General features: G+C 43.2%; 1 protein-coding gene across 1 annotated transcript in view; it reads right to left on the bottom strand.

Moving 5' to 3' along the window:
• Positions 1 to 415: 415 nt before the first annotated feature.
• Positions 416 to 26,450, bottom strand: part of dcp2 (decapping mRNA 2) — a 53,207-nt gene continuing 27,172 nt past the window's right edge. The window contains exons 9-11 of the mRNA XM_072516454.1: positions 24,498 to 24,605; positions 11,880 to 11,931; positions 416 to 11,742 (exon numbers count right to left, since the gene is read on the bottom strand). Of these exons, the coding sequence (XP_072372555.1) occupies positions 11,567 to 11,742; positions 11,880 to 11,931; positions 24,498 to 24,605 (336 nt within the window). The 3' untranslated portion in view covers positions 416 to 11,566. The remainder of the gene's footprint in view (positions 11,743 to 11,879; positions 11,932 to 24,497; positions 24,606 to 26,450) is intronic.

Here is a 26,450-nt window from a genome sequence, read left to right as displayed (position 1 = left end):
AGTCACTTGAAAGCAGAATATTAAAATATTTGGGGAATGAGCAGCAGAGTAATGACTCATATGGGAAAAAACTGGACAAACCGAGTGGGCCACATTTGTGCAAGAATATGCAAATTATTGATCTTGTTATCTTCAGTTTTCCGTAGCAGCTTAATGCAATCACTAAAACCTACGTCAACTAAGAAAATAAAAATTACACCGCTATTACATCTCATCTCCCCTCATCCTAAATGCACACGTGATCTTGGGCCTAATGGAAATATTTTACTTAAGTCATATCGTTATAAACATTTGAATGTTGCGTGGAATCTTTGAGCTTCTATGTATGATTCATTGCATTTTTAAAAACACAATTTCAAATAGTTGCGATTTAGAAGACAAAAATCAGGCTCAAAATAAGACAACTGACAGAACGCAATTTGATTCTTATTTATTTTTATATCCTCAATACTTTCATTAATGTCGAAAATATGGAAACTAAATTTTTAAAATATCATTCCATTCATAGTTACTACACATGACACTCTAATGCAGTTTTTTTATTTTAAAAGTGGTTTAGGTGCACTGTGTTTCTCTACAGATCTAGGTTTGTTACTTTGCTCTCATAAGACTTGAACAGGTAAAAGTGATTAATACAAATTCTGCAGTACTAAAACGATTTCCCAAAACAAAAGATATGACCATAAACTGTAAAATCATGTTATGCAACACTTTAGTTAAGTGTAATTCAAAATGACTTGCGTTAACTCAAAACAATTTTAGCATAAACGCAAACTACCAGCAAATATGAACTAATCGAGATATAACTCAATCATTTACACAATATAACATGAAATGCAAAACTAAAAGATTTTCAACTGTCTATTACACAAAAGGGACCAGTGACAAAGAAAGCACAATCTGAAAATAAACCAAATAACACATGGTTTTAAAAATAATTTTAGCCAACACTGTGGTGAGTTTTGATAGGATTATAATGTATTCATGTGCTAATCCCATCATATTCCTTCCCTCCTGCCCCAAAAACAAAATAAAAGCTTCAAAGAGTCATTTAAAAAAGCAGCACCAAAAGACGGCTTACTTGCCAAAAAGTGGACATGCGTTTATGATAATTCCTCCCAGTGCGAACGTATTCTTTTTAAATATAAAGATTCCCTCAAGAATACCACTTGGTAATGACTTCTGAATACATTTTATAAATATAGAGTATCGCATCTCTGCGCTGCAAATATCTACTGTTTTCCATCACTATAAACAAAAATATAATGTGACATTTCAGAACAAAAATTGTGTTTTCGGAATCAGAATCCTAATTACTAAAAATTAAGCTAATGAATACACAAAGCTATTAATAAACTACACAGTATATTTTAGGGGGTATTCTATACACAGGCTTTCAAGCACTAGTGAGGAAAAATGACATTCAATCTAGTTTAAAAAGTCAATTTCTTTTCTCCAACTAAAATCAGATGAACTATCTAATTTTATCAGAAGTAGATTAGGATTTGAGTTACCAATATTATAATTTAGAAAAATTGTAAATAGGTCTCAAGTTTTGCAATAAACATTTACTTTACTGTGCATATTTTCAAGCTATGCATATTTAATCCAATTGGTATAATCCAAGTGCTCCAGTTTTTAAAAGGAAATCCAGGTATTTCCATACAATTGTTGAAAAAGAGACATAGTCTGGTATATGGCCACTTTCGGACCTGGAAAGTACCAAAGTTTACCTTGGAAGGGTAAAGTATGTCAAAAATTTGAGCGATAGGTGAATCTGGTCAATTCACACTGTGTCAAGGCAACAGAAATACAACTGGTGCTTTCCACTAACAAGATGCTGCTGTCAAGCTAAAAAGCCTACCACACAAATCAGAAACATAATAGTGCCGGTCTGATGACAGGTACATAGGTCATATGTCCCAATAACTGACGGTTCATATTGCTGTTCGCAATTGGCATGGTATTGACCATATTGAACCAACCCATGCCTGCGCAACCTGGAACATAATGTTTCATCGTAAATGCGAATTTGCGATTAGGCACTCTGATCAATCTTGAGGGTGCTGGGAATTACACAAACACCCAATTAGTTATGCTCACAATGTAGCTTACTAATACTTGCTTGAGGATAGATCTATTCATATGCGAAGACCTATCCTCTGCAGGCGAATGGAAGATGTTCAGACATTGCATCCTGAATAAGCAAAAGCATGGGAAACAATCGCTCCCGACTGCATTCATCATGGCAACATCTTGACTCATTTGAGCCAATTTGCCAACCATTCAGTACCCCTTTTCTCAAGCAGTATAGACGGTTGTTCCCTTTGAAATTTGGTATTCTTCCATCTGTCCTGATAAATGCAAGACCAAAAAACTTTGACAACATGTCTCTTTCTTCAGCAGTACCCATGTTCGGTTATACCAAACAAATATTTCCATATCTGTACAAGTTCTTATATACTGCACAAGCAGTTTTTCTCTTCATAGTTTAACAACTGGAATTAGAACACTTTGTATCCACAGAAAACAAAGACAGTATTTAAAATAAAACAACAAAATTACCATGAAAAGTTGCTTGATCAGATATGTATACTGATGCTGTATTACTCATTTATCACTTAAAATTGCAGTTTTTAAAATTGTAGTAAATACAGCCATATCTCAATGGCCTAATTGATAAAATGGACGTTTGTCTTTAGTTGCATTCGTTGCTACTAGAACAGTTACATGTATTGGGCTCAGCTTGCACTTCAGTTTCTTCACTTCCATTTGACAGGAGCCTCCTGAACTGCATCCTAATTACACCTCAGTGATACCGTTCTTACCCAATACTACATAAACAATGTACTGGACGTCTGCACCACTATCTACATCTTCTTCAAAAACAGTCATTATTTTAAGCATTTGAATTAGTGATTGAAGCTGTTTTTCTCCCCCTAATCGGATATGATTCTCAATTACAACATAGATATTGCATATTATTGGAGCATTCTTTCGTCTTTGAACTTGGTCACAAAATAGATAATATATTATTGATCTGTTTTCCAACGAGAGAATCTAACCAGCTCCTCTTGACATTCAATTCTAATAACATTGCTGAGTTCCTCACTATCAGCATCCTGGGAGTTACCATTGACTAGAAACTGAACTGGACCAGCCATATAAATACTGTGGCTACAAGAGTACATCAGAGATTGGGAATTCTGAGGTAAATGCTGTACACTATCATCAAGGCACAAGTCAGGGGTATGATGGAATACTCTCCACTTGCCTGGATGAGTACAGCTCCCACGCGCAAGAAGCTCAACACCATCCAGGACAAAGCTGCACATTTGATTGGCACCCCATTCATCACCTTAAACATTCACTCCCTCCACCACCAACGTACAGTGGCAGCATGGTGTACCATCTATAATACGCACTGCAGCAACACACCAAGGCACTTTGACAGCACCTTCAAAACCTGCGACCTCCTACCACCTAGAAAGACAAGATGTGGAGATGCCGGCATTGGACTGGGGTGAGCACAGTAAGAAGTCTTACAACACCAGGTTAAAGTCCAACAGGTTTGTTTCGATGTCACTAGCTTTCGGAGCGCTGCTCCTTCCTCAGGTAGCAGATTCATTGGAACTCTGTCAGTTCCCTTTCAAACCTAACACACCAGCCTGACACGTAACTATTTTATAATTCTTTCTCAGTTAGAATCCTGGAATCCCTACAGTGTAGGAGGCCATTCAGCCCATCGAGTCTGCACCAACCCTTCGAAAGAGCCACCCTACCTAGGACCACTCCTTTCCCCCAACCCCCTATCCCTACAACCCCACCTGCAGATCCCTGGACACTAAGGGACAATTTAGCATAGCCAATCCACATAACCTGCACATCTTTATAAACCCACGCAGACACGGGGTGAAAGTGTGAACTCCACACACTCAAGGCCGGAATTGAACTAGAGTCCTTGGTGCTGTGAGGCAGCAGTGCTAACCACTGTGAAACCGTGCCGTCACTAGATCAAAATCTTGGAACTCCTTTCCCAAAGCACTGTGGCCTTACCTGCACTACACAGATTCCAAAAGTTCAAGGCGGCAGCTCACCTCCACTTTAAGGGTAATTTGGGTTGGGCAACAAATGCTGGCCTTGCCAACGACACCAACATCCTGTAGAAGGTGGTTTAAAAAAAACAAAAGCCACTCATTTTTCAAGTACATGAAGACATTGTGTTGAGTCCACGATTAAAAAAAACGAAAAAAATATCTGGACCACAAAATCCTTAGGCTGGATTCTCCGCACCCCGACACCGAAATCGCGGCCGACACCGAAATCGCGGCCGGCACCAGGCCAGAGAATCCATTTCCCCGCATGGAATCGGGACCGGCACCGGTTCCCTGATTCTCCCGGCCCCGAAAGGTGGCGTACTCAGAGAGTACGCCGCGCCGCATATCACCTGCCTCCGGCCATTGCTGGAGGCCCGCCCCGCAATTCTCCACCTCCGACCGGCCGAAGTCCTGACGGTGTGGATCTAACATGGTCCTTGCAGGTCAGGATACTAGCGTGGCAGCTGCGGATGCAGTCTGCGGCCGCCCTGATCGTGGCGGGCCAATCGGAGGGCAGAGCCTTATACGCGGCCGGGCAATGTTTGGGGGCACGGCTGATCGGGGGGGTCTATTTTTAACATCCAGATCCGCGGTCTGAGTCCACCATGAAGCACGGTGCGACCGCTGCCGTGTGCATGCGCGGCCTCCGACCCGGAAGTGCGGGGTCCTGTATCTGCAGTAAATGCTGCTAGTTTTACGCCGGATAGCTGCTAGCCCGTGCAGGGCTTGTAATAGGTGGCCCTTTCACGCCAGTTTTTCTGGAGTGAAAGTCCACAGTTTTTATGACGGCATGGGGACATAGTCCCAAAAACAGAGAACAATCCTAACCTTTTTAATTAAAAAAAGCACCAAATTCCAAATGAAGCAAAAATTATTCCCTGAATTTGTGCTTTGCACTAGATGCGAGACCATCAAATGAAGGTACACAACTGTAAAGTAAAAAGTAACGTTTTTAAAAATAAATTTATATTACCCAATTTTTCTTTCCCAATTAAGGGGCAATTTAGCATGGCCGATGCACCTAACCTGCACATCTTTGGGTTTTGGGGTTCAAATCCATGCAGACACGGGGAGAATGTGCAAACTCCACACAGACAGTGACCGGGGCTGGGACCGAACTCGGGTCCTCTGCGTCATAGGCAGCAGTGCTAACCACTGCGCCACCGTGCCGCCCCAAGTAAAAAGTAAAGTTGCAATAGTCCCAGGTGACCATCGGCTGATTTTCCCCTTTGAGGGGGAGAGCTGACCGGTGGTGATTTAACCTGGCGAGGTGCAAGGTTGAGAAGGCGGAGCCTTCATGAATACCCTCAGCCGGAATTGAACCCATGCTGTTGGCCTCGCTCTGCATCACAAACCAGCTGTCCAGCCAACGGAGCTAAATCGGCACCCAAAAGCACAAACAACCTCACTGCAAATCTGTAGTAACCAACTAACCAGTTTTGTTTGCATTCGGAAAGCATCATAATATATTTACACAGTAAGGGTGATTTTAACTTAAGTAAACACAACACTGTGAAAACAAAATCCGCAAGTATTCGCCCTTCTACTCTCTGGCAATAATAAAACATTTATTATTGCCAGAGATGTTACATTGGTAAGTTGCAGCTGTACAATGTAGCACAAAAAAATTGATATTAGTTTAGTTCTTTAAAAATAGTCTTTCACAAATTACAAGGACTTTTAAAAATAAAGTTGCATCACTACAACAAATAAAACATATTTATTGCACAAAACAAGAAAAAAGTTCATCACTCACTGTTTTTCATTAGTCAGGGCTTCAAGATAGGCAACAAATTTGAAAAAACTACTTCTGCACTGAAAATGTAAATTAGTCTGAGCACCTTGCAAACCAATGTCAGACAAGATTATGCAAAATAAGGCATAAAATGTAATAAGGCAAAGAGCAAGGATTTAAAAAATCAGTCTAGAAACTAATCTAAATTAGACAGGGTGGGCCTGTCACCCGTACAGGACCTTCAAAAGTTCAGTTATCTAGTCATTTTTATTTTGAGGCGTGAATCCATGGGACAGTGTTAACAGGTTTCAGTAAAACCTGCACTCCATTTAAGTCCCAATTTATGAAAGCAGTTGTGACACAATAACCTCTTAAAATTGATCCATAATGGGCAGTGTCAGCGGTATACGGAGCTATTCTGGAAGAGGTTAAGGCACCACTGGAAGGGATCAAAGCAAAGTGGGAGGAAGAGCTGGGAGAGGTTATAAAGGAGGGGGACTGGTGTGAGGTGCTCTGGAGAGTGAATGCCTCCACCTCATGTGCGAGGTTGGGGCTGATACAGCTGAAGGTGGTATATAGAGCGCACCTCACGAGGGCGAGGATGAGCCGATTTTTTGAAGGAGTAGAAGATGTGTGTGAGCGTTGCGGGGGGGCCCCCGCTAATCACGTTCATATGTTTTGGTCCTGTCCAAAGCTAGGAGAGTACTAAAAGGAGGTTTTTAGGGTAATTTCCAAGGTGTTGCGCATGAAACTGGACCCGGGTCCCCGGGAGGCCATATTCGGAGTGTCAGACCAGTCAGGGTTGGAAACGGTGCGGAGGCAGATATCATAGCCTTCGCCTCGTTGATCGCCCGAAGGCAGATCAGCTGGGATGGAGAGCAGCCTCTCCACCCTGCGCCCTGGTGCGGTGGGGGGGACCTGTTGGAATACTTGACCCTTGTGAAGGTCAAGTTCAAACTGAGGGGAAGCTTGGAGGGGTTCTACAAGTCATGGGCACTATTGATTATGCACTTTCAAGAACTGGATAGCACCAAACATTAGTGGGGGGGAGGGGGGGGAATGGATGGGAGGGGGCTGTGTATATTAAGGATGACTATGGGTAATCCCGGATTCCTTTTTGTCATTTGTTTATGTAAACATGCGGGCTGATATTTGGGGGTTGGTGAGAGGATGGGATCGTTGTTATTGTTATGGGGATTGACATATCTGTTGCTGATTATTGTTTTTTGTTGGTGGGTGTAAATTCGGGAGAAAATGTGAAAAAGGAGAATTAAAATATATATATTTTTTTTTAAATTGTTCCATAATTTGCAAAGACTCAATTTTATGTGTCTTGATCCAATTTTGAAACCTTCACAAGTCTGTTTAAGATATACAACCACAGCAGTTTCAGAATAGCAGCTATGTCATTGCACGTCTATTTTAATATAGATGATTAAAATTTACAAAAGAATAGATTTTGCTGCTATCCTCACTCCCAAGATTTTGAATATTTTTGCACATTAACTGCCGATTAAAATCCTCTGCTTACTACTTAACGACCAGAAATGTTAGTTTAATTCACATCTGGGACCTGAGTTAACCTATTTCATAGGTAGGCATACTATATTTAGCCACAGTGAGATCAAAGCACCTGTACATTTGTGACTAAACAAATAAATCTTTACTTTTTAATAACGCCCATGATAGATGTGTTTTGTTCAAAATGGGGGTTGCTAGAGAAGCGGGTGAGGAAAAACAAAAAGACTAAAACGTGTTTTCCATTCCTCTACATCACCATCCTTCAACTACAATTGGCATTTATATAACACCGTTAACATAGTAACATAGTAAAAGTGTCCCAAGCTGCATCACATTTGACAACAAGCCACTTGAGATGACATTAAGGCAGATAATAAGCTTGACCAATGAAGCAGGTTTTAAATGAGCATAGAGAGGTGAAGGGTTTAGAAAAGGAATTCCAGAGCTTAGGGGGCAGGCACTCGAGGCATGGTCAGCATCTGTGATGGGACAAATTTGGGTATGTGCATGCAGCCAGAATTGGAAGACTGTAAGACTGGAGTATGTTACACAGAGGTAAGGAATGGGTTGGTAATGGAGCGGCTAAAAACAAGGGTAAGAATTTTAAAACCAAATCATGATTGGGCAGCACGGTAGCATGGTGGATAGCACAATTGCTTCACAGCTCCAGGGTCCCAGGTTCGATTCCGGCTTGGGTCACTGTCTGTGCGGAGTCTGCACATCCTCCCTGTGTGTGCGTGGGTTTCCTCCGGGTGCTCCGGTTTCCTTCCACAGTCCAAAAGATGTGCAGGTTAGGTGGATTGGCAATGCTAAAATTGCCCTTAGTATCCAAAATTGCCCTCAAGTGTTGGGTGGGGTTGCTGGGTTATGGGGGTAGAGTGCTCTTTCCAAGAGCCGGTGCAGACTCGATGGGCCGAATGGCCTCCTTCTGCACTGTAAATTCTATGATCAATGGATCAGGAGCCAATGTAGGACAGCAAATAGGTGATGGGTGACTCATACTTGATGCAAATTGAGACATGGATAGTAGAGTTTTGGTTGAGTTCAAGTTAAATGAGCGTATAATGCTGGACGCCAGCCATGAAAGCATTGGAATAGTTGAGCCTAGAGGAATGGATGAAGATGTCAGCAACAGATGAGCTGAAGCGGGGCCCAAGGGTCACTGTCATACTGGTGGAAGTAGGCAGTCTTGGTGATGAAGTAGTGTCAGAAGCTTATTTCTGGGTCAAATAGGATAGAAAGGTTGTGAGTAGTTTGGTTCAGCCTCTAGAGTGGCTGGAGAATGAGCTTTTTGGCAGGGACCAAAGATGATGGCTTTAGTCTTCCCAATGTATAGCTGGAGAAAATTTCTGCTCATTCAGTACTTGATGACAGGCAGTATGCAAAATGAGAGGCAGTGGAGGGGTTAGAGAATGAGGTGGTTAGATAGAGCTGGGAGTAATTACACTAGAGAAGCACAAACAAGGAAGTCTGTTTCCTTTTGGGCACTTAAAAGCAGCAGATACACAAGCATGGGATCAGACCACCACTTTATGATAATATAGTGGGGGTGTGGGGGAAGGGAGAGCAAGAGACCTTCTTTGCATCTCAGTAATAGAGCTAGCTACATGTTAATTGTCATTATAAGCAACGGTGATGACAACAAAATGGTATGAATCGTGCAGGCAGATCTCAACATGTAGGAGACAGAGCTCTTAAATCTTCCACTTTATCTGTATGAAATTAATTAATAATCCCAAAACACAATTAATTAGGGAGTACTTTACATTATTCCAATTTAGCATTTTCCCCAATTATAAATATGCAAAGATAGATTTTTTCAAATAGCTAATCTTTACTCATACCTGCACAGCCTGTGTAATAACTTGAAGCAATATTGGGCAAATGTTTCAATGTGAACTGCTGGAAGCTAGCTAAAACATTACAAAAATGTTACTGCATAATAATTTTGACATATCCAATGTTAATTCTGTTATGTCATACCCCATAATCTGAACTGAGAAGATCCACATTAAAATATTATTGCGCATTAACCAAAGTGAAATGAATTGGAGAAGGCAGTGGGATCAAGTCTTTTTATTTTAAAAAACTTAACAGGTGTTTTATTTTGTCTTTTGAATAGTTAATATTTGAATAAAACAGCATTTGACAGATTTCTAATTTATATTTCTGGGAAAATCTTTGGATAAACTGTTTTAGGCATGCAGCTTTAAAAAAAAAATCAGTGCATTCCAAAACACTGTCCAATTGCACTGGTTCCTGGAGAATTTGTATTTGCCAACATGCAAATGAGCTTTGGCAGAAAATTGAGAAAAAAAACTTCTCAAAAATAGCACAATTGTGGGCATAATTGACCAAATTGTTGATTATGTCCAAAGCCTAAACTTTACCACCAGACCTCGAGACACTTGTAAGATTGCACTCATGAAACAAACTCCCACCCAAAGATTCTATTCTAATGCAAATTAATTTTATTTTCAATAAAAGCTCAAAACACTTATCTCACAAAATGTTATCACCCTCTTCATCAAAACTCTTTCACTGGGTAAATGATGAAAATGGGACAAACAAAATAAGTGTATTCCTTATTACAACAATATTGTCACTGTTTTAAATTGCTAATGTATTTAAACAGTTATAAAGCTTAACAAAGGATAGTTACTTGCTATTAAACAGTCTACCATCATAAATTAGTTGGATGCTGCTTCTGCACTAACTGCTTGTACTGTAATGTTAAATAGAGAAGTGGAGTAGGATTAGCATACATTGAAAATAAATTCAATTTAGCAATCTTTTATATTTCTCGAAATAAAAACATCAATTATAATAAACCAGAACTTCTGTGAAGGGACTGGTTTTGGAGTGTACAACTGACTTCAGCAAAAGAATGAGGTCATGGTTTTTGAGGTTTCTTCTGCAGTAGGATAGCAGTCAAGGTTGCATGTCAATTAAGTAGGCGAATTAGCTGGAAAGAGACCCGAAATTACTCTTTAAAAAAAAAAAAAAAAAAAGAGTGCCCTTCATCTCACTAAGTCTATTTCCAAAATGAATTCAGGTAACTTTGTGTAGTTGGGCAAAATTCAATAATGATTAAGGCTGATGGAATTTTAACCTGTCACTGTCCATCCTTCAGATCTCCAATGTACAGGTCAAGATTTGTGATTTATCACATCAACTCTTCCCTAGCCAAGAGTTTATTTTTTAATACAACCCTTGAACTTAGTCAAGGGAATCAAATGATTCAATAAAAGGAATTGCTGTTACTCACACGTAATATTAAGTCAATAGATTATTGGAACTTACAAACCAAGAAATTCTATGCAATCAAACCATTGATTTAATAATGGACTGAATGACTAATAGGACAAGATAGTAATCTCAACAATGAGCCCGAGAAAGTTTTTAAACTCAACATTTCCCATTTTCACAATGAACTTCTAGAGCATTAATATATCTAACCTATGTACAAGAGGAGTTTCCCTGAAACTGTACCAGAGGTACTGAATACACTGAAGAAAAAAAAACATTTAATACCACCATCAGAAACGAACAGCCAATAAGCTGAAAACACGGGTGACTATCCTGTAACTACAGTAACAATGAAGACCATTCTAAACATCCAACAATAGAAAGGAACAATAAATACCCACAATCTGGTTAGTTAATGAATACCACTATAAACAGAATCAGCATTCTTTGATGATTCTATGATTCATGAATACCACTATAAACGTGATTCATTAAACTGCATTAAATAGAAGTATAATGCTGCAACAATCCATTCTGTCCAGTCTATCCAAATACCCACTCAAAAGACCATATATCTTTCATCTGCACTTGCACATTTAGCAGAAAGTGTCACATCCAAGCTGAAGTCATGGGTGGGGAGGAGGTAACAAGAGAAACAAGGAAGGAAATATTGCTTAGAAAAAACAAAAACATTCTCCACTCCAGTATTGCACTAATCACCCAAAAAGGAAACCAATGGCCAATTCCAAGTACTGAATAGGTTGCCCCGTGTACAAAGGTTAAATTGCATTAAACATGACCTCATTGCATTTATTTCTGCTCACTTTTTTAAAAACCCACTCTCTACTTTTTAAAATCCTTAGGGCTCTGCAACACACATGGGCCAAAAGGTCAGTTTTTCACTGATCTTGTAACTTGTTCCATACAACCTTCTGATCTCTTCACATCAAAGCCCAACCTTCTGTCATAGATCGAAGCATTTCATAATTGCAACTTGATCAAACTTGAAGCTGAGAAAGGCCCTGGATGAAAAACTAAAATTGGAATGTCCGCTGCAGGAATCAGAGAGATCAGAAGTCGATATGCATATCCCAGTATATTCCAAGAGCTGAGTAGAGCTGCACAGTTCACAAACCGTATCTAAGTGAAAAAAAAAAATCAGTATACTTTTATAATCACAGACAAAATGTCTTTTAAAACATCTATATACATTAACACAACAAAATTTAGTGTTACATATTTACAACACTGGAGGATATTTTCCACAGATATCGTACCTATTTCAAAATTGTCCTGTAATCGTCTTGGCTGAAGCTTTTTATCAGATTTCTAAAAGATTTAAAAAAGGAACAAGAAAAAGTTTACTTACAAATAGCTGTTAAGACATTGTGGACATAGCACTTTCAATTCAGGAATGAACATGGGTATTAACGCCAGTTCCACAAGTTACATACAGAAGCACATGCCAGAAATTGTGACCAGTTAATGGAAGGTAGGTCAGTTAACAGAGGCTGTGTATTGGGATTATTTGTTTATAATAAAATACCATCACTAAATAAGCCTCTAAAGAAGCAATGTGGAATAACCTTTTTGTACTTTGCTTAAAAATGTATATCAAAGGCAAATTTATGATAATATATTACAAATACCATACATTGATAACTGGACTGATGATTTAACTTCTGACCACTTTTTAAAAGAACAAATAACAAAGAACAATACAGCACAGGAACAGGCCCTTTGGCCCTCCAAGCCTGTACCAGTCATGATACCAACCGTTGCCAAAACCCTCAGCACTTCCTTGTGCCGTATCCCTCTATACCAATCCTATCCATGTGTTTGTCAAGATGCCTTTTGAACACTGTTAATGTATCTGCTTCCATAACCTCCCCTGGCAACACGTTCCAGGCACTCACCACCCTCTGCGTAACAAAACTGCCTTGCACATCGCCTCTAAACTTTGCCCCACGGACCGTAAACTTATGCCTCCTGGTGACTGACCCTTCCACCCTGGGAAAGAGTGCCTGCCCATCCACTCTATCCATGCCCCTCATAATCTTGAAGACCTCTATCAGGTCACCCCTCAACCTCCGTCTTTCCAATGAAAACAGTCCGAGTCTATTCAGCCTCTCCACATAGCTAACACCCTCCAGGCCAGGGAACATCCTGGTAAACCTCCTCTGCACCCTCTCCAAAGCCTCCACATCCTTCTGGTAGTGTGGCAACCAGAACAACATATGTTTGTAACAGAATGCAGACAATGTATTTTTTTTTTGTTTACAGGATATGGGTGTCGGTGACTATGTCAGCATCTGTTGCCCATCCCTAATTTCAGAAGACCGTTGAGAGTCAACCACACTGCTGTGGATCTTAACTGCTCAGTTAAATATGCAAATCTGGATCCCGCCCAGTGAGATCAAAAGATCTCCTGAGGCGTACAGAGTGTTGCAAATCTCGCAAGATTTAATTACCTCATCACATCCCGATTAGAGTGTGACAAGGCTGAAGACCGGGCCCAACATCAATACAAGTATTCTTTACTTTTACCTTCACAACCATTTTATACTATATTGATACAATTCATAAAGGTGAAAACCTAGATACAGTTGAGGTTAATTTCCTCTGGCAGTCAACTGGTCCAAAATTAGATTAAAATAGCATACCAAAAGTGTAAGGTAACTAGCCCACTGACTCAAACTATACCTTTAATGTTGAAGCATCTTGGAGAAAAACAGGGCCAAGGCTTTTCATTTTGAACTTTTAGATGAACACAATGGTCCAGATTTTGTTGGAAGAATAATGACGACACTTTCAGCACTCACCTTTTGGATAGAATGAATTTGACAGCAACTCCTGGCAAGCAGGCATGCTTAGTTTTGGAACTATATCTCCATTCCTTCACGGTCACTGGATCAAAATCGGAGAACTCCCTCCGTAACAACATTGTGAGTGTACCTACATCACATGGACTGCAGTGGTTCAAGAAACCTTCTCAAGGGTAATTCGAAATAGCCAATAAACACTGCTGCCTCACGGCACCGAGGACCCGGGTTCGATCCCGGCCCCGGGTCACTGTCCGTGTGGAGTTTGCACATTCTCCCAGTGTCTCCGTGGGTCTCACCCCGTAACCCAAAGATGTGCCGGGTTTGTGGATTGGCTGGGCTAAATTGCCCCATAATTTGAAAAAAGAATAGGGTACTCTTAATTTATTTAAAAAAAGAAATGAGCAATAAATGCTGGCTAGCCAGTGATGCCACATCTGATGAACAAATATAAAAAAATTGAAGTGCAGAATCTTGAAGCTGATATTCGAGTTTATCATGCTCCTCCAGATAAGTATTTTGATGCAATAGTATCTCATCAAAAGACATGGCATTAAAAACATTGAAAGGCATGAAGATGTTGTACTTGTGTGATATACAAGTATTCAATTAAGCAGAAAAAGTAACGGTTTGCCATTCCACTCAAAGTACATTTTTAAATGACATAATGAGCCAGCAAACTTCCTGGCACTGAAAATTGACTTTTTCAAGCGTAAGGTCTTATTCCAGCGCAGGAGTTGCGAGTCGGAGCGGAGATTTAAAAAGCGCGGGTGCTGCGAGTTGGAGCAGAGATTTAAAAAGCGCGGGAGCTGCGAGTTGGAGCAGAGATTTAAAAAGCGCGGGAGCTGCGAGTCGGAGCGGAGATTTAAAAAGAGCGCGGCCTAGTTTCAGGAGCCGTTCAGAGGAGGAGCAGCAGTCCCTGTCAGGGAGAGAACCTGATAACATCTAAGACCCTCAGAAGGTAAGTAAGTGATTTTTACTCATTTTTACTTTTATTACCTTTTCAAATTGTGTGTGTGGGTGTGTGTGTGTGTGTGGGGGGGGGGGGGGGGGGGACGACGACGACTAAAGTGACATCACAGAAAAGCTGTGACCTGAGTGGCTGGTTGGGAATCTACACTAAATTAAAAAAATTAAGCATTGATAACTAATTAAACATAATTACTTAATTATAATTTAGAGGGGTATCTAAGCCAGAGATCGGAGAGTACTATATTTAGCTTTCATATTTATAGTAGAAATCTAGTGCTAGGAAACAGATAGTTAACAGTAACTTTTTTAACTTTTAACTTTAATTTACTAATTAATTGACGCAATGTCAGTTAGAGGGGTGCAGTGCTCGGACTGTGAGATGTGGCAGGTTCGGGAGGCTTCCAGCATCCCGGATGGCTTCATCTGCAGAAAGTGCACCCAACTGGAGCTCCTCACAGACCGCATGGTTCGGTTGGAGCAGCAATTGGATGCACTTAGGAGCATGCAGGTGGTGGAGAGCGTCATAGATAGCAGTTATATAAATGTGGTCATACCTAAGGTGCAGGCAAAGAAATGGGTGACCACCAGAAAGGGCAGGCAGTCAGTGCAGGAATCCCCTATGGTTGTCCCCCTCTCGAACAGGTATACCCCTTTGGATACGGTCAGGGGATTTAGCCTATCAGGGGGAAACAGCAGCAGCCAGAGCAGTGGCACCATGGCTGGCTCTGATGTTCAGAAGGGAGGGTCAAAGCACAGAAGAGCAATAGTAACAGGTAGAGGGCATCCTGAAGGGGGAGGGCAAACAGGCAGAGGTCGTTGTACATATTGGTACTAACGACATAGGCAGGAAGGGGCATGAGGTCCTGCAGCAGGAGTTCAGGGAGCTAGGCAGAAAGTTAAAAGACAGGACCTCTAGGGTTGTAATCTCGGGATTACTCCCTGTGCCACGTGCCAGTGAGGCTAGAAATAGGAAGATAGAGCAGCTAAACACGTGGCTAAACAGCTGGTGTAGGAGGGAGGGTTTCCGTTATCTGGACCACTGGGAGCTCTTCCGGGGCAGGTGTGATCTATATAAGGACGGGTTGCATCTAAACTGGAGATGCATAAATATCCTGGCCGCGAGGTTTGCTAGTGTCACACGGGAGGGTTTAAACTAGTATGGCAGGGGGGGGGGGGGGGGGGGGGGGGGGGGGGCGCACGGGAGCAATAGGTCTGAAGGTGAGAGCATTGAGGGAGAACTAGGGAATAGGGACAGTGTGGCTCTGAGGCAGAGCAGACAGGGAGAAGTTGCTGAACACAGCAGGTCTGGTGGCCTGAAGTGCATACGTTTTAATGCAAGAAGTATTACGGGTAAGGCAGATGAACTTGGAGCTTGGATTAGTACTTGGAACTATGATGTTGTTGCCATTACAGAGACCTGGTTGAGGGAAGGGCAGGATTGGCAGCTAAACGTTCCAGGATTTAGATGTTTCAGGTGGGATAGAGGGGGATGTAAAAGGGGTGGCAGAGTTGCTCTACTGGTTAGGGAGGATATCACAGCTATCCTACGGGAGGACACCTCAGAGGGCAGTGAGGCTATATGGGTAGAGATCAGGAATAAGAAGGGTGCAGTCACAATGTTGGGGGTTTACTACAGGCCTCCCAACAGCCAGCGGGAGATAGAGGAACAGATAGGTAGACAGATTTTGGAAAAGAGTAAAAACAACAGGGTTGTGGTGATGGGAGACTTCAACTTCCCCAATATTGACTGGGACTCACTTAGTGCCAGGGGCTTAGACGGGGCAGAGTTTGTAAGGAGCATCCAGGAGGGCTTCTTAAAACAATATGTAGACAGTCCAACTAGGGAAGGGGCGGTACTGGACCTGGTATTGGGGAATGAGCCCGGCCAGGTGGTAAAAGTTTCAGTAGGGGAGCATTTCGGGAACAGTGACCACAATTCAGTAAGTTTTAAAGTGCTGGTGGACAAGGATAAGAGTGGTCCTAGGGTGAATGTGCTAAATCGGGGGAAGGCTAATTATAACAATATTAGACGGGAACTGAAGAACCTAGATTGGGGGCGGATGTTTGAGGGTAAATCAACATCTGACATGTGGGAGGCTTTCAAGTGTCAGTTGAAAGGAATTCAGGACCGGCATGTTCCTGTGAGGAAGAAGGATAAATACGGCTATTTTCAGGAACCTTGGATAACAAGAGATATTGTAGGCCTCGTCAAAAAGAAAAAGGAGGCATTTGTCAGGGCTAAAAGGCCGGGAACAGACGAAGCCTGTGTGGAACATAAGGAAAGTAGGAAGGAGCTTAAGCAAGGAATCAGGAGGGCTAGAAGGGGTCACGAAAAGTCATTGGCAAATAGGGTTAAGGAAAATCCCAAGGCTTTTTACACATACATAAAAAGCAAGAGGGTAGCCAGGGAAAGGGTTGGCCCACTGAAGGATAGGCAAGGGAATCTATGTGTGGAGCCAGAGGAAATGGGCGAGGTACTAAATGAATACTTTGCATCAGTATTCACCAAAGAGAAGGAATTGGTAGATGTTGAGTCTGAAAAAGGGTGTATAGATAGCCTGGGTCACATTGAGATTCAAAAAGACGAGGTGTTGGGCGTCTTAAAAAATATTAAGGTAGATAAGTCCCCAGGGCCTGATGGGATCTACCCCAGAATACTGAAGGAGGCTGGAGAGGAAATTGCTGAGGCCTTGACAGAAATCTTTGGATCCTCACAGTCTTCAGGTGATGTCCCGGAGGACTGGAGAATAGCCAATGTTGTTCCTCTGTTAAGAAGGGGAGCAAGGATAATCCAGGGAACTACAGGCCAGTGAGCCTTACTTCAGTGGTAGGGAAATTACTGAAGAGAATTCTTCGAGACAGGATCTACTCCCATTTGGAAGCAAATGGACGTATTAGTGAGAGGCAGCATGGTTTTGTGAAAGGGAGGTCGTGTCTCACTAACTTGATAGAGTTTTTCGAGGAGGTCACAAAGATGATTGATGCAGGAAGGGCAGTGGATGTTGTCTATATGGACTTCGGTAAGGCCTTTGACAAGGTCCCTCATGGTAGACTAGTACAAAAGGTGAAGTCACACGGGATCAGGGGTGAGCTAGCAAGGTGTGTACAGAACTGGCTAGGTCATAGAAGGCAGAGTAGCAGCAATGGAAGGATGCTTTTCTAATTGGAGGGCTGTGACCAGTGGTGTTCCGCAGGGATCAGTGCTGGGACCGTTGCTGTTTGTATTGTATATATAAATGATTTGGAGGAAAATGTAACTGGTCTGATTAGTAAGTTTGCAGACGACACAAAGGTTAGTGGGATTGCGGATAGCGATGAGGACTGTCAGAGGATACAGCAGGATTTAGATTGTTTGGAGGCTTGGGCGGAGAGATGGCAGATGGAGTTTAATCCGGACAAATGTGAGGTAATGCATTTTGGATGGTCTAATGCAGGTAGGGAGTATACAGTGAATGGTAGAACCCTCAAGAGTATTGAAAGTCAGAGAGATCTATGAGTAGTCAAGAAGGCATACGGCATGCTTGCCTTCATTGGCCAGTGCATTGAGTATAAGAATTGGCAAGTCATGTTGCAGCTGTATAGAACCTTAGTGAGGCCACACTTGGAATATAGTGTTCAATTCTGTTTGCCACACTTCCAGAAAGATGTGGAGGCTTTAGAGGGGGCAGAACAGATTTACCAGAATGTTGCATGGTATGGAGGGCATTAGCTATGAGGAGCGGTTGAATAAACTCGGTTTGTTCTCACTGAAATGACGGAGGTTGAGGGGCGACCTGATAGAGGTCTACAAAATATGAGGGGCATAGACAGAGTGGCTAGTCAGAGGCTTTTCCCCAGGGTAGAGGGGTCAATTACTAGGGTGCATAGGTTTAAGGTGCGAGGGGCAAGGTTTAGAGTAGATGTACGAGGCAGGTTTTTTACGCAGAGGGTAGTGGGTGCCTGGAACTCGCTACCGGAGGAGGTGGTGGAAGCAGGGACGATAGTGACATTTAAGGGGCATCTTGACAAATACATGAATAGGGTGGGAATAGAGGGATACGGACCCAGGAAGTGTAGAAGATTGTAGTTTAGTCGGGCAGCATGGTCGGCACGGGCTTGGAGGGCCGAAGGGCCTGTTCCTGTGCTGTACATTTCTTTGTTCTTTGTTGTTCTTTGTAGATGTTACTTAGCGATTTAAAAATAAAATTTGAGTTTTAGAAACTTCTTCTTTCATCTGTCTCTTCATCCCATTTTTCTATTTCTATTGTTCGATAATGTTTTCAGGCAGGTGTAAGTTTAGTGAATGATAGATGCTGCTCATTCATCACTGACCACAAAATCTGGGCCACTGCTTTGCCGAAGCATGTATATAATTCTACATTGGTCAAGTGGTAAATGTCAACGGTGATATTATGCTGTGATGTTTAGTTGAACAAAGTTTTATTTTTCCTCCATTCCTGCCTGAGAAACTAAACAGCGAAGCACGTTCTTCACCAGTTTAGTTAACAGTGGGTTTTCATAAACTTAATAAAAATGTCTAGATTGTGCTTTACATAGAGATAATTGATTCTTCCAAAGGCATTACAATCCATGAAGTGATTCTTCTGAGACAAAGAAAACTCCAAAATAATTTAAGCACAAACTTAGCCTTCGGATTGCCATATCTGTCAAACGTTCTGCAAACTTAAGTGCAAGCCTTGCATCTAGTCTAAAAATAAATTGGAGAAAAATAAATTGGAGTGGCAATACAGATCAGGCATGATCTAACTGAATAGTTTACTCCTGTTCCCATATTATTTCCTATTTTGCTAAATTAAAATAACAATTTGCTCAAATTAGTGTAAAGCAAGCTTTACACAAGCCTGCACAAAACCCATATTTTTTTACTTTTCCCTTACATCTTACAGTAGGCGAGGATTAGCAGCATATCATTAACAAACTTTGGCCAGCAAAGATCATCAATTTCAGCTTCGGACAAGCAAGAATTAAAGTCAACATACAGCAATATTAGTACAATCTTTCTCTCACTTACAAATGCTATGTCTTTGGAAGTCGTTAGTCCTGCCATTTGAGAAACTACGGATGCGATTGGCAGGGTGTTCCCCAACGGCCAGGTTGGAGACATCACGTCCCGTATTTAACGGCATTTGGTGCTGGAAATGAGCCCCCCTTGATCTTCTTGCCGTTACTGACTTTCTCGCCATCTAATTCACAAGACTAGCGCCTCAGCTTCTTGATACTAACAAGGTGGAGCGTCCTTTAAGTGCTCTCTCAGCACTCGCTTGCTCAATACACAAGCATGGTAGCCCGCAGACCTGCACCACACTTTGGCAATGCTGACCTGGCCAGGCTTCTGGACGCTGTGGAGGCGAGACAGGCTATCCTGTTCCCAGAGAGGGTCGGAGGACAAGCAGCAGGGCCACCAATGCCACACAGTACCAACAGCTGTCAATATGGGCAGCATGACCAGGAGGACTTCGGTACAATGTAGGATGAAGGCCAACGACCTCCACCAAGCTGCAAGGTACGTTACCATCTCTCTACTGGCATCTGTTCTGCCTGCCACATTTCAAATCCCCCCCCCCCCCAAATCACTGGTTGACGCCTCACACCCTCCCCACATCCGATCTTCAAGCTTGTTCCTCAGCACCCCAGCGCAATCCCTTCATATCCAGTTGCGATGCCCACATGCTAGACCCCCCCCCTCCCTCCAGACCCATCACGTGCGTGGCTCACAATGCCTTCTCTTTGTCCCCACAGGAGAAGATGGCCCTTTCACGCCTATTATGGGCTAAGGTACCCGAGATCATAGTCCTCACCCCCTGATCCCCTAGTGGTTGTGGAGTTGGCAGTGAAGGAGAAGAGATCAGTCATCGACCGAGGGGTTGGCCTGTGCCTCAGAGATGAGAATCCACTGCCCCTTCACCCAGATGACATTCTTCAAGTGAGTTGTTCATGTCAGACAAAATGATTCCTCTCCCTCACTGACCACATGTCCATTTTCTCGCAGGATGTCCATCTGATGGGGACAGACTATCCATAGTCATTCCCCCCGCCACCCGAAAACACCTTGGAGAAGAGCTCCAAGGAGACCACCAGAGGCACCACTGATATCACCCCCAATTTCCACCAGCGCAGAGACGCACACCCTGGTCGGTGACATAAGTGGTCAGGCTTCTGAGGCACAATCTAGTGAACACCACACAGATGCTGATGCACATCAGGAAGGGGGAGGGGAACATTCAAGGAGGTCTGCTGGTTCCCAGAACTCAACTGGGTCCCAGTCACATGTCGAGCATCTGGACAAGGTTAACCCTGAGCTAATGCAGATGCTAAGGCACAGCCATGAGATTCAGGAGGGGATGTCAGCGACATTCTGGCGAGTGCATAGCCGATTGGAGGAGTCCCACAGACAGGAGATGATGCCGACAATGCGTGGCACCAAGACCAACACAGCTAGAGTGGTGACTGCAGTGGACAACCTGCAGCACGAGGAAAGCATCTTCAGACTCCTCTTCAAAGCCCAGAGGGGCGGGGAATGGAACAGCTGATGGACAAAAGCCTCGTCCTATGAAAACCGAGCAATGATGAGAGCTTCCTGGTCTCTTGGGGATGCCAGACCCTTTCCGCTGCCTGTCCTTCATCCTCCGGCTTCTCCTGCGAGTCCTCCCCCAGCTCGTGCATCATCTCCTCTTAGTCTGCCTCCTCCTCAATGATGCCGCATGACCCTTCTGCTTCTCCTCCAGCATGTTGCCCTGCTGCTGTGCCAAGTTGTGGAGGGCACAGCAGACCACCACAAAGCAGGAGCCTCTAGTTTGAGGAGGGGGAGGGGGGGGGGGAGGAGATGATGAGGTGTACTTTGGAGCACCACCAGAGGGGTCCAGGCATTGGACCCAAATTTGAGAAGTTCGATGCACCCAACAAGGATGACAGCACAGGTGGCAACATAGGCCCCGTTACATTGGGTGTCCGCCTTGTTCTCCAACCTCCGCACTGGCATCATCAGCCAGGACCTCAGTGAGTACCCCTTATCTTCCAAGAGCTGTGGAGGCAAGACAGGACATCTCCTCCCAACCCCCATTCCTCCTCGGCCTGATGGGCGGCCAGACCTTCAGGGTATGCGGCGCCCCTTGCACAAGGCTGCGTCACCTCTAACTGCCTGGGCCGCCTCCAGCACCGAGAGGGCATCCTCTGCGGGTTCGATACTGACATCCATTTTGATATCTGCAAGGAATTGGAGACCGACAGTCAGTTCTGGCTTCCACCCCAGGACCCTCAAATCCCCCCATGCCTCCCCCAACCGTAAGTGTTGCGCCTTCTCCCTCCATCCAACGAGCCAGCTGTGGTAGAAAACCTCATCCTGCACACTCACCCCCAGCCACAGCAGCAGCCCCGAGACCCCAGCCGGGAACATTAGGGACACCATGTTCAGGTGCCCTTCCCTGATCCACACACTTGCCCTTTGGTCGCGAGATATCCCCATTGTCGAAGCCCAGCACTTGAGTGTTTGATGGTTGGCTGCTGGCTCTATGGTGCTGGCGCTTCTAGACGTCAGGGAAACTGTTCAAACTTCAAAGTTTGATTGCAATGCTATGCAATAATCATCGTCTGAGGTATGGCGCGTGTACCCATGAGAATACGCTTGAGACTATTTTATTAAATGCTTTATTAAAGATAAAAACAAACCACTTAAAAGTCCATATAGCACATGAACCGACTAGGAAAAGGCACCATGCCATACACACACAAACACAAGTTTCACTGTAGAATATCAGTACAAACACAGAGCAATAGTGCATTTATCCAAAAGAAAACCGTGGAAGGGTCGGGGGCGGCCTGCGGGAGGGGGTTCCGACCCCAGGGAGATGCCTCCGATGTGGCCTTGCTCGCGATCGGGGCCCACCGATCAGCGGGCCAGCTCTCTGGCTGGCGGCCTCCTTTCTTCCGTGCCCGGCCCCTGTAGTCCTGCGCCATGTTGTGTCGGGGACAGCGCGTTGAAGGAAGCCACTGCGTATGCGCACGTTGGCGCAGATGCCACTGCGCATGCACGGATTCCATGGCGCTCAGTTGACGCCGGGATCAACAGCTGGAGCGGCGTGAACCACTCCAGTGCTGTGCTGGCCCCCTGTAGGGGCCAGAATTGCTGATCCTGAGGCTGCGTTGACGCAGTCAAGAAACACAACGGCGTCAACACTTAGCCTCAGGATCAAAGAATCCCACCCACAATACATGGTATCACCCCTCAGGTTCCTCAACAGGATAAGCCTGGGAATGTGTCATCATGTCCAGAACTTTGTCGTAGAAGTGATCTGTCCATCAATGTGTGACTTGTTCCATGTATCAGTGCCATTGTCCGTCCAGGAGGGACAGCTGTGCAGACCCTCCCACACTGCCCAATCTCACCGGAACCAAATCCCGGCATCCACATATTCCACTGCAGATTCAAGGTGCAGTTGAACATCATGGACATCCAGCATGTTTAACCCACGGTGACGTGTCAGTTACATGTAGCACTCACCACACCAACAAGAGAAGCATCAGCAATCTGCAAAAGCATTTCTATAACAACCTCATCAGTTAGCCCATTTCAATCGAAGTCGCGCACCAGGTCCCGCAGCATCTTCTTGCTTCAAACCAGACAGCTCCCATAACGGGAGCAACAGATGGCTACGGAACATAAAATGTCACTGGTAGTCCATTAAAGTGTCCTGACACAACCTCCAGACTGCGCAGTCGAACTGGGCCACTGCCCCTTCTCTTCTGCAGTATCGGCGTCTGATCTTCCATCGCCACACTGTCCGAGGAGAGGGCCATAGGAACACTGGGGACATTATTAACAGATGACTCAATCCAGAACAGAATACAGAGTCAACGCACAAAACAGACCTTTAAAAACATCCACAGACTCCTCGAGCAAGTCGTCCTGCATTTTCAATGGTGGTAGGCCCACCAAAACTCTCCACTTGCCACACTCCACGTAAAAGAGACCGAAAGGCAACTATTTTCTTCTTTCTCTTCATCCAGAAAGAAGTAAGCCCAAGGGGAAGAGGCAGCAGGCAAGCAGAAAAGGCAACAGCAAGCAGCAAACAAACTCTCAGCTACAGCAGCCTCCATGAGTTGCAGCTAAGCAGCAACAAACAACCTGCAGCTGGGACGTGATCTCACAACTAACTAAGCCAATTTCTTATTCGCAATAGCCTTCTGCTGTGAAGCTAGAGGTTGCTCATAGTCAAAGGGAGTTAAAATGACCGTCAATGTATAACCAAGAACAGGGCTCTGTCCTGGAAGTGTTTGGTAGGACTGACAGGGTATCCACAATATTTAAAGATGGCTTGAAGGCCTCACAGATGAGAGGCCCCTCAACACCGCCGTCCCCCAAAGCACTGGGGCAGTAGCTCCAGAGCCCTTGAGCTGCATGTTCGAAAATGGAAATGGCTACTCATCTCCTCCAAACCCCTCAGCAGCCATTGTGCCAGCTTCACATTTTTAAAGTAATAAACGACACCCACATGATTTCTTCTAGGGAACCGGCTAATTCCCAGGACACCGTACCATTCAGCTTCATTCTCTCTCAGGAGATGGAAATTGGTGCTAATTGGGGTCAATGATACAGGCTCCATATTTGGCAGTGATCCAGAACTCCCCATTTGGAGCAGGCCGGTTAGATGGCAAAGTGATTCGCGCCTGGCACGAAAGTCGATTTTGGCCTTTCCCACCGGGTGCCCAAATCAGTGCCAGGTGCAACGCGGTCGTTAAATCACACCCTAAATCTTGGCTAGCCAAAAATGTATGTCACAACCAGAGCTATTAACTTGTTTCCATACTTGCAGGAGCAATATAAATTGGTCACCGTTAGCAAAGGACAACCATAAGGGCTCTAGCACACAATCTAAAATCATATAATTGTACAAATGTTAAGTGCTGAAACATCCTACCAATTTACTAAAATGTAATGTGGGCCTAAAAGTCTCTCAGATAATGTTTTTAAAATTTTCACACTATACCTCGATGTGAGCTTTTTCTTTAATTATGAACAACACTATGACTGATGTTGGAATTATTATTTTTCCAATTGCACAAGAACAATTCAAATTTTTGACTAAATATGTAGCAAAAACTCACCAATATCTGATATTGTTTTACTTGCTGATTATTTACTCCATTAGTCTTCTTCTTCTGGTTTGGAGTATCTTGGTTCTGCTTTCTGCCATTGCTTCTGACATTTTGTGACTAATATAAAATTAACAAAAGTTCAAATGTGCAATGTAAATAAACCAGAAATCACTTGGGTTTGCTCTACTTTAACGGCATTGCCCGCCAGTAAAGCAAATTTCCTACAAATGAAAATACCTGCATCTCATTTATTTCAGAAATATTAAATGATTACTTTGCATCAGTCTTCACTTTTAAAAACGATACTTGACAGTTAGATGGTCGTTAAAACCGTTAACATAAATGAACATATTGTTTTAGGTAGAATAAGGAACTTGAAAATAGATAAGGCAGGTGAGCCAGATGATAACTACCTGAAAGCGCTCAAGGAGATGGGACACCTGTTGTGCAAGCCCCTTGTCCAAATTTTCAAATAGCTCACTAAGCTCTGGGATAGTTCCCTTGGATTTAAAGAAGGATAATCCTTATTTTTTAGAAAGAATTGCAATTATATAGCAACATTCATGACCAGTGGACATCGGTGGAATACGGCCAATGAAGTACTTTTTGAAGTGCTGTCACTGTTGTAATGTAGGAAACAGCAGCGTGATTATGACCAGATTTTTATTTGCGGTGTTGACTGAAAGAGGAATATTGGCCAGGACACCAGGGCTAACTCTTGCCCTTAGAGATAATTCCATGGGATCTTTATGCTCACCCAAGAGGGCAAGAAGAGCCTTAGTCTAATGTCACATCACAGACAATGCAACACTCAATCAGTACTGCATTACAGTGGCAGCCTCGATTGTTGCGCTCAGTCCTTGAGTGGGGTTCTGAGTCACAACCTTCTGATTGGTCAGAAATACACTTGTCTCTCAAAGTAGATTGTGTTTGAGTATGCACTTCCCATTAAGTAATTTTAGGAGCACCAGTGGTCAGAATTTTAGATTGTCCAAGGCCATATCTAGGTTCTTTTCCCCAGAGAATAGTGGCTTCTAACTTGTACAGTGGATGCCAATTTACTGATTTAGATCAATTGAAAGCTGGACCCATTTCTGGGTGGGGCGGAGATCACATTGTATAAAAGGAGGCACTGCATAGAATTCTCAAGCCCAGAATAAATCTCCTGAACTAATTTTAATTACCCAAGTGGATGATAAAGAAAATTCCCAGATTGGCCTGGGTTTTTAAAACTTGGCTTTTTGCCTCTCTCAGTAGATCATATGATTTTCCCTGCAGATTACATGGTTTTGGGCGGAGTGGGAAGTGCAAATATTGTGATGCACAAGATTTCAATTGTGTGGAATGGAATGGATTGACCAGAGGATTTCTTCCTGTCCATTATTACTCCAAACTTTGTAGCTAACGCATTACAAGGATTTAAGATTGTGAATATTTCTTGAAGATGTTGGGGGAAAAAATTGAAAACAAAGTTAATAAAAAATTTGAGATGGCATGTAGTTTATTCTGATGAAGATACACTTGGTATACAACTTAATGCCTCCCAGGGATACAGCAGATGGTGTTGCACCAATATTTTACTCTTCCAGTGGTATTCTTCAAACAGATTAAATATAATGCATGTTTTCACCAATTATGTGCATTTTGTTGGTTCTCCATTTCAGCTTACTTTTTAAATTAAAATTTCTACATCATTTATCTTTGTGATTACTTCTACTGTTTTAAAGTAATTATGCAAAATAGTTTCATTATCTTCAACATGCATATTTGTGCCATTAAAGAGTACAAATACTTGAAAACAAAAACTCAATCTAATGTCCACTGTGTTTTAAAAAAGGCTAGATTGATTTTTATTGTCGCATGTACCGAAGTACAGTGAAAAGTATTTTTCTGTGGTCAAGAGAACGTACACAGTACGGACATACTAGACAAAAAATAATCGACAGAGTACATTGACAGTGG

The sequence above is a fragment of the Scyliorhinus torazame genome, chromosome 9, assembly GCF_047496885.1.
Source record: "Scyliorhinus torazame isolate Kashiwa2021f chromosome 9, sScyTor2.1, whole genome shotgun sequence".
NCBI lineage: Eukaryota > Metazoa > Chordata > Chondrichthyes > Carcharhiniformes > Scyliorhinidae > Scyliorhinus > Scyliorhinus torazame.
This window is presented reverse-complemented; position numbering and strand designations above follow the sequence as displayed.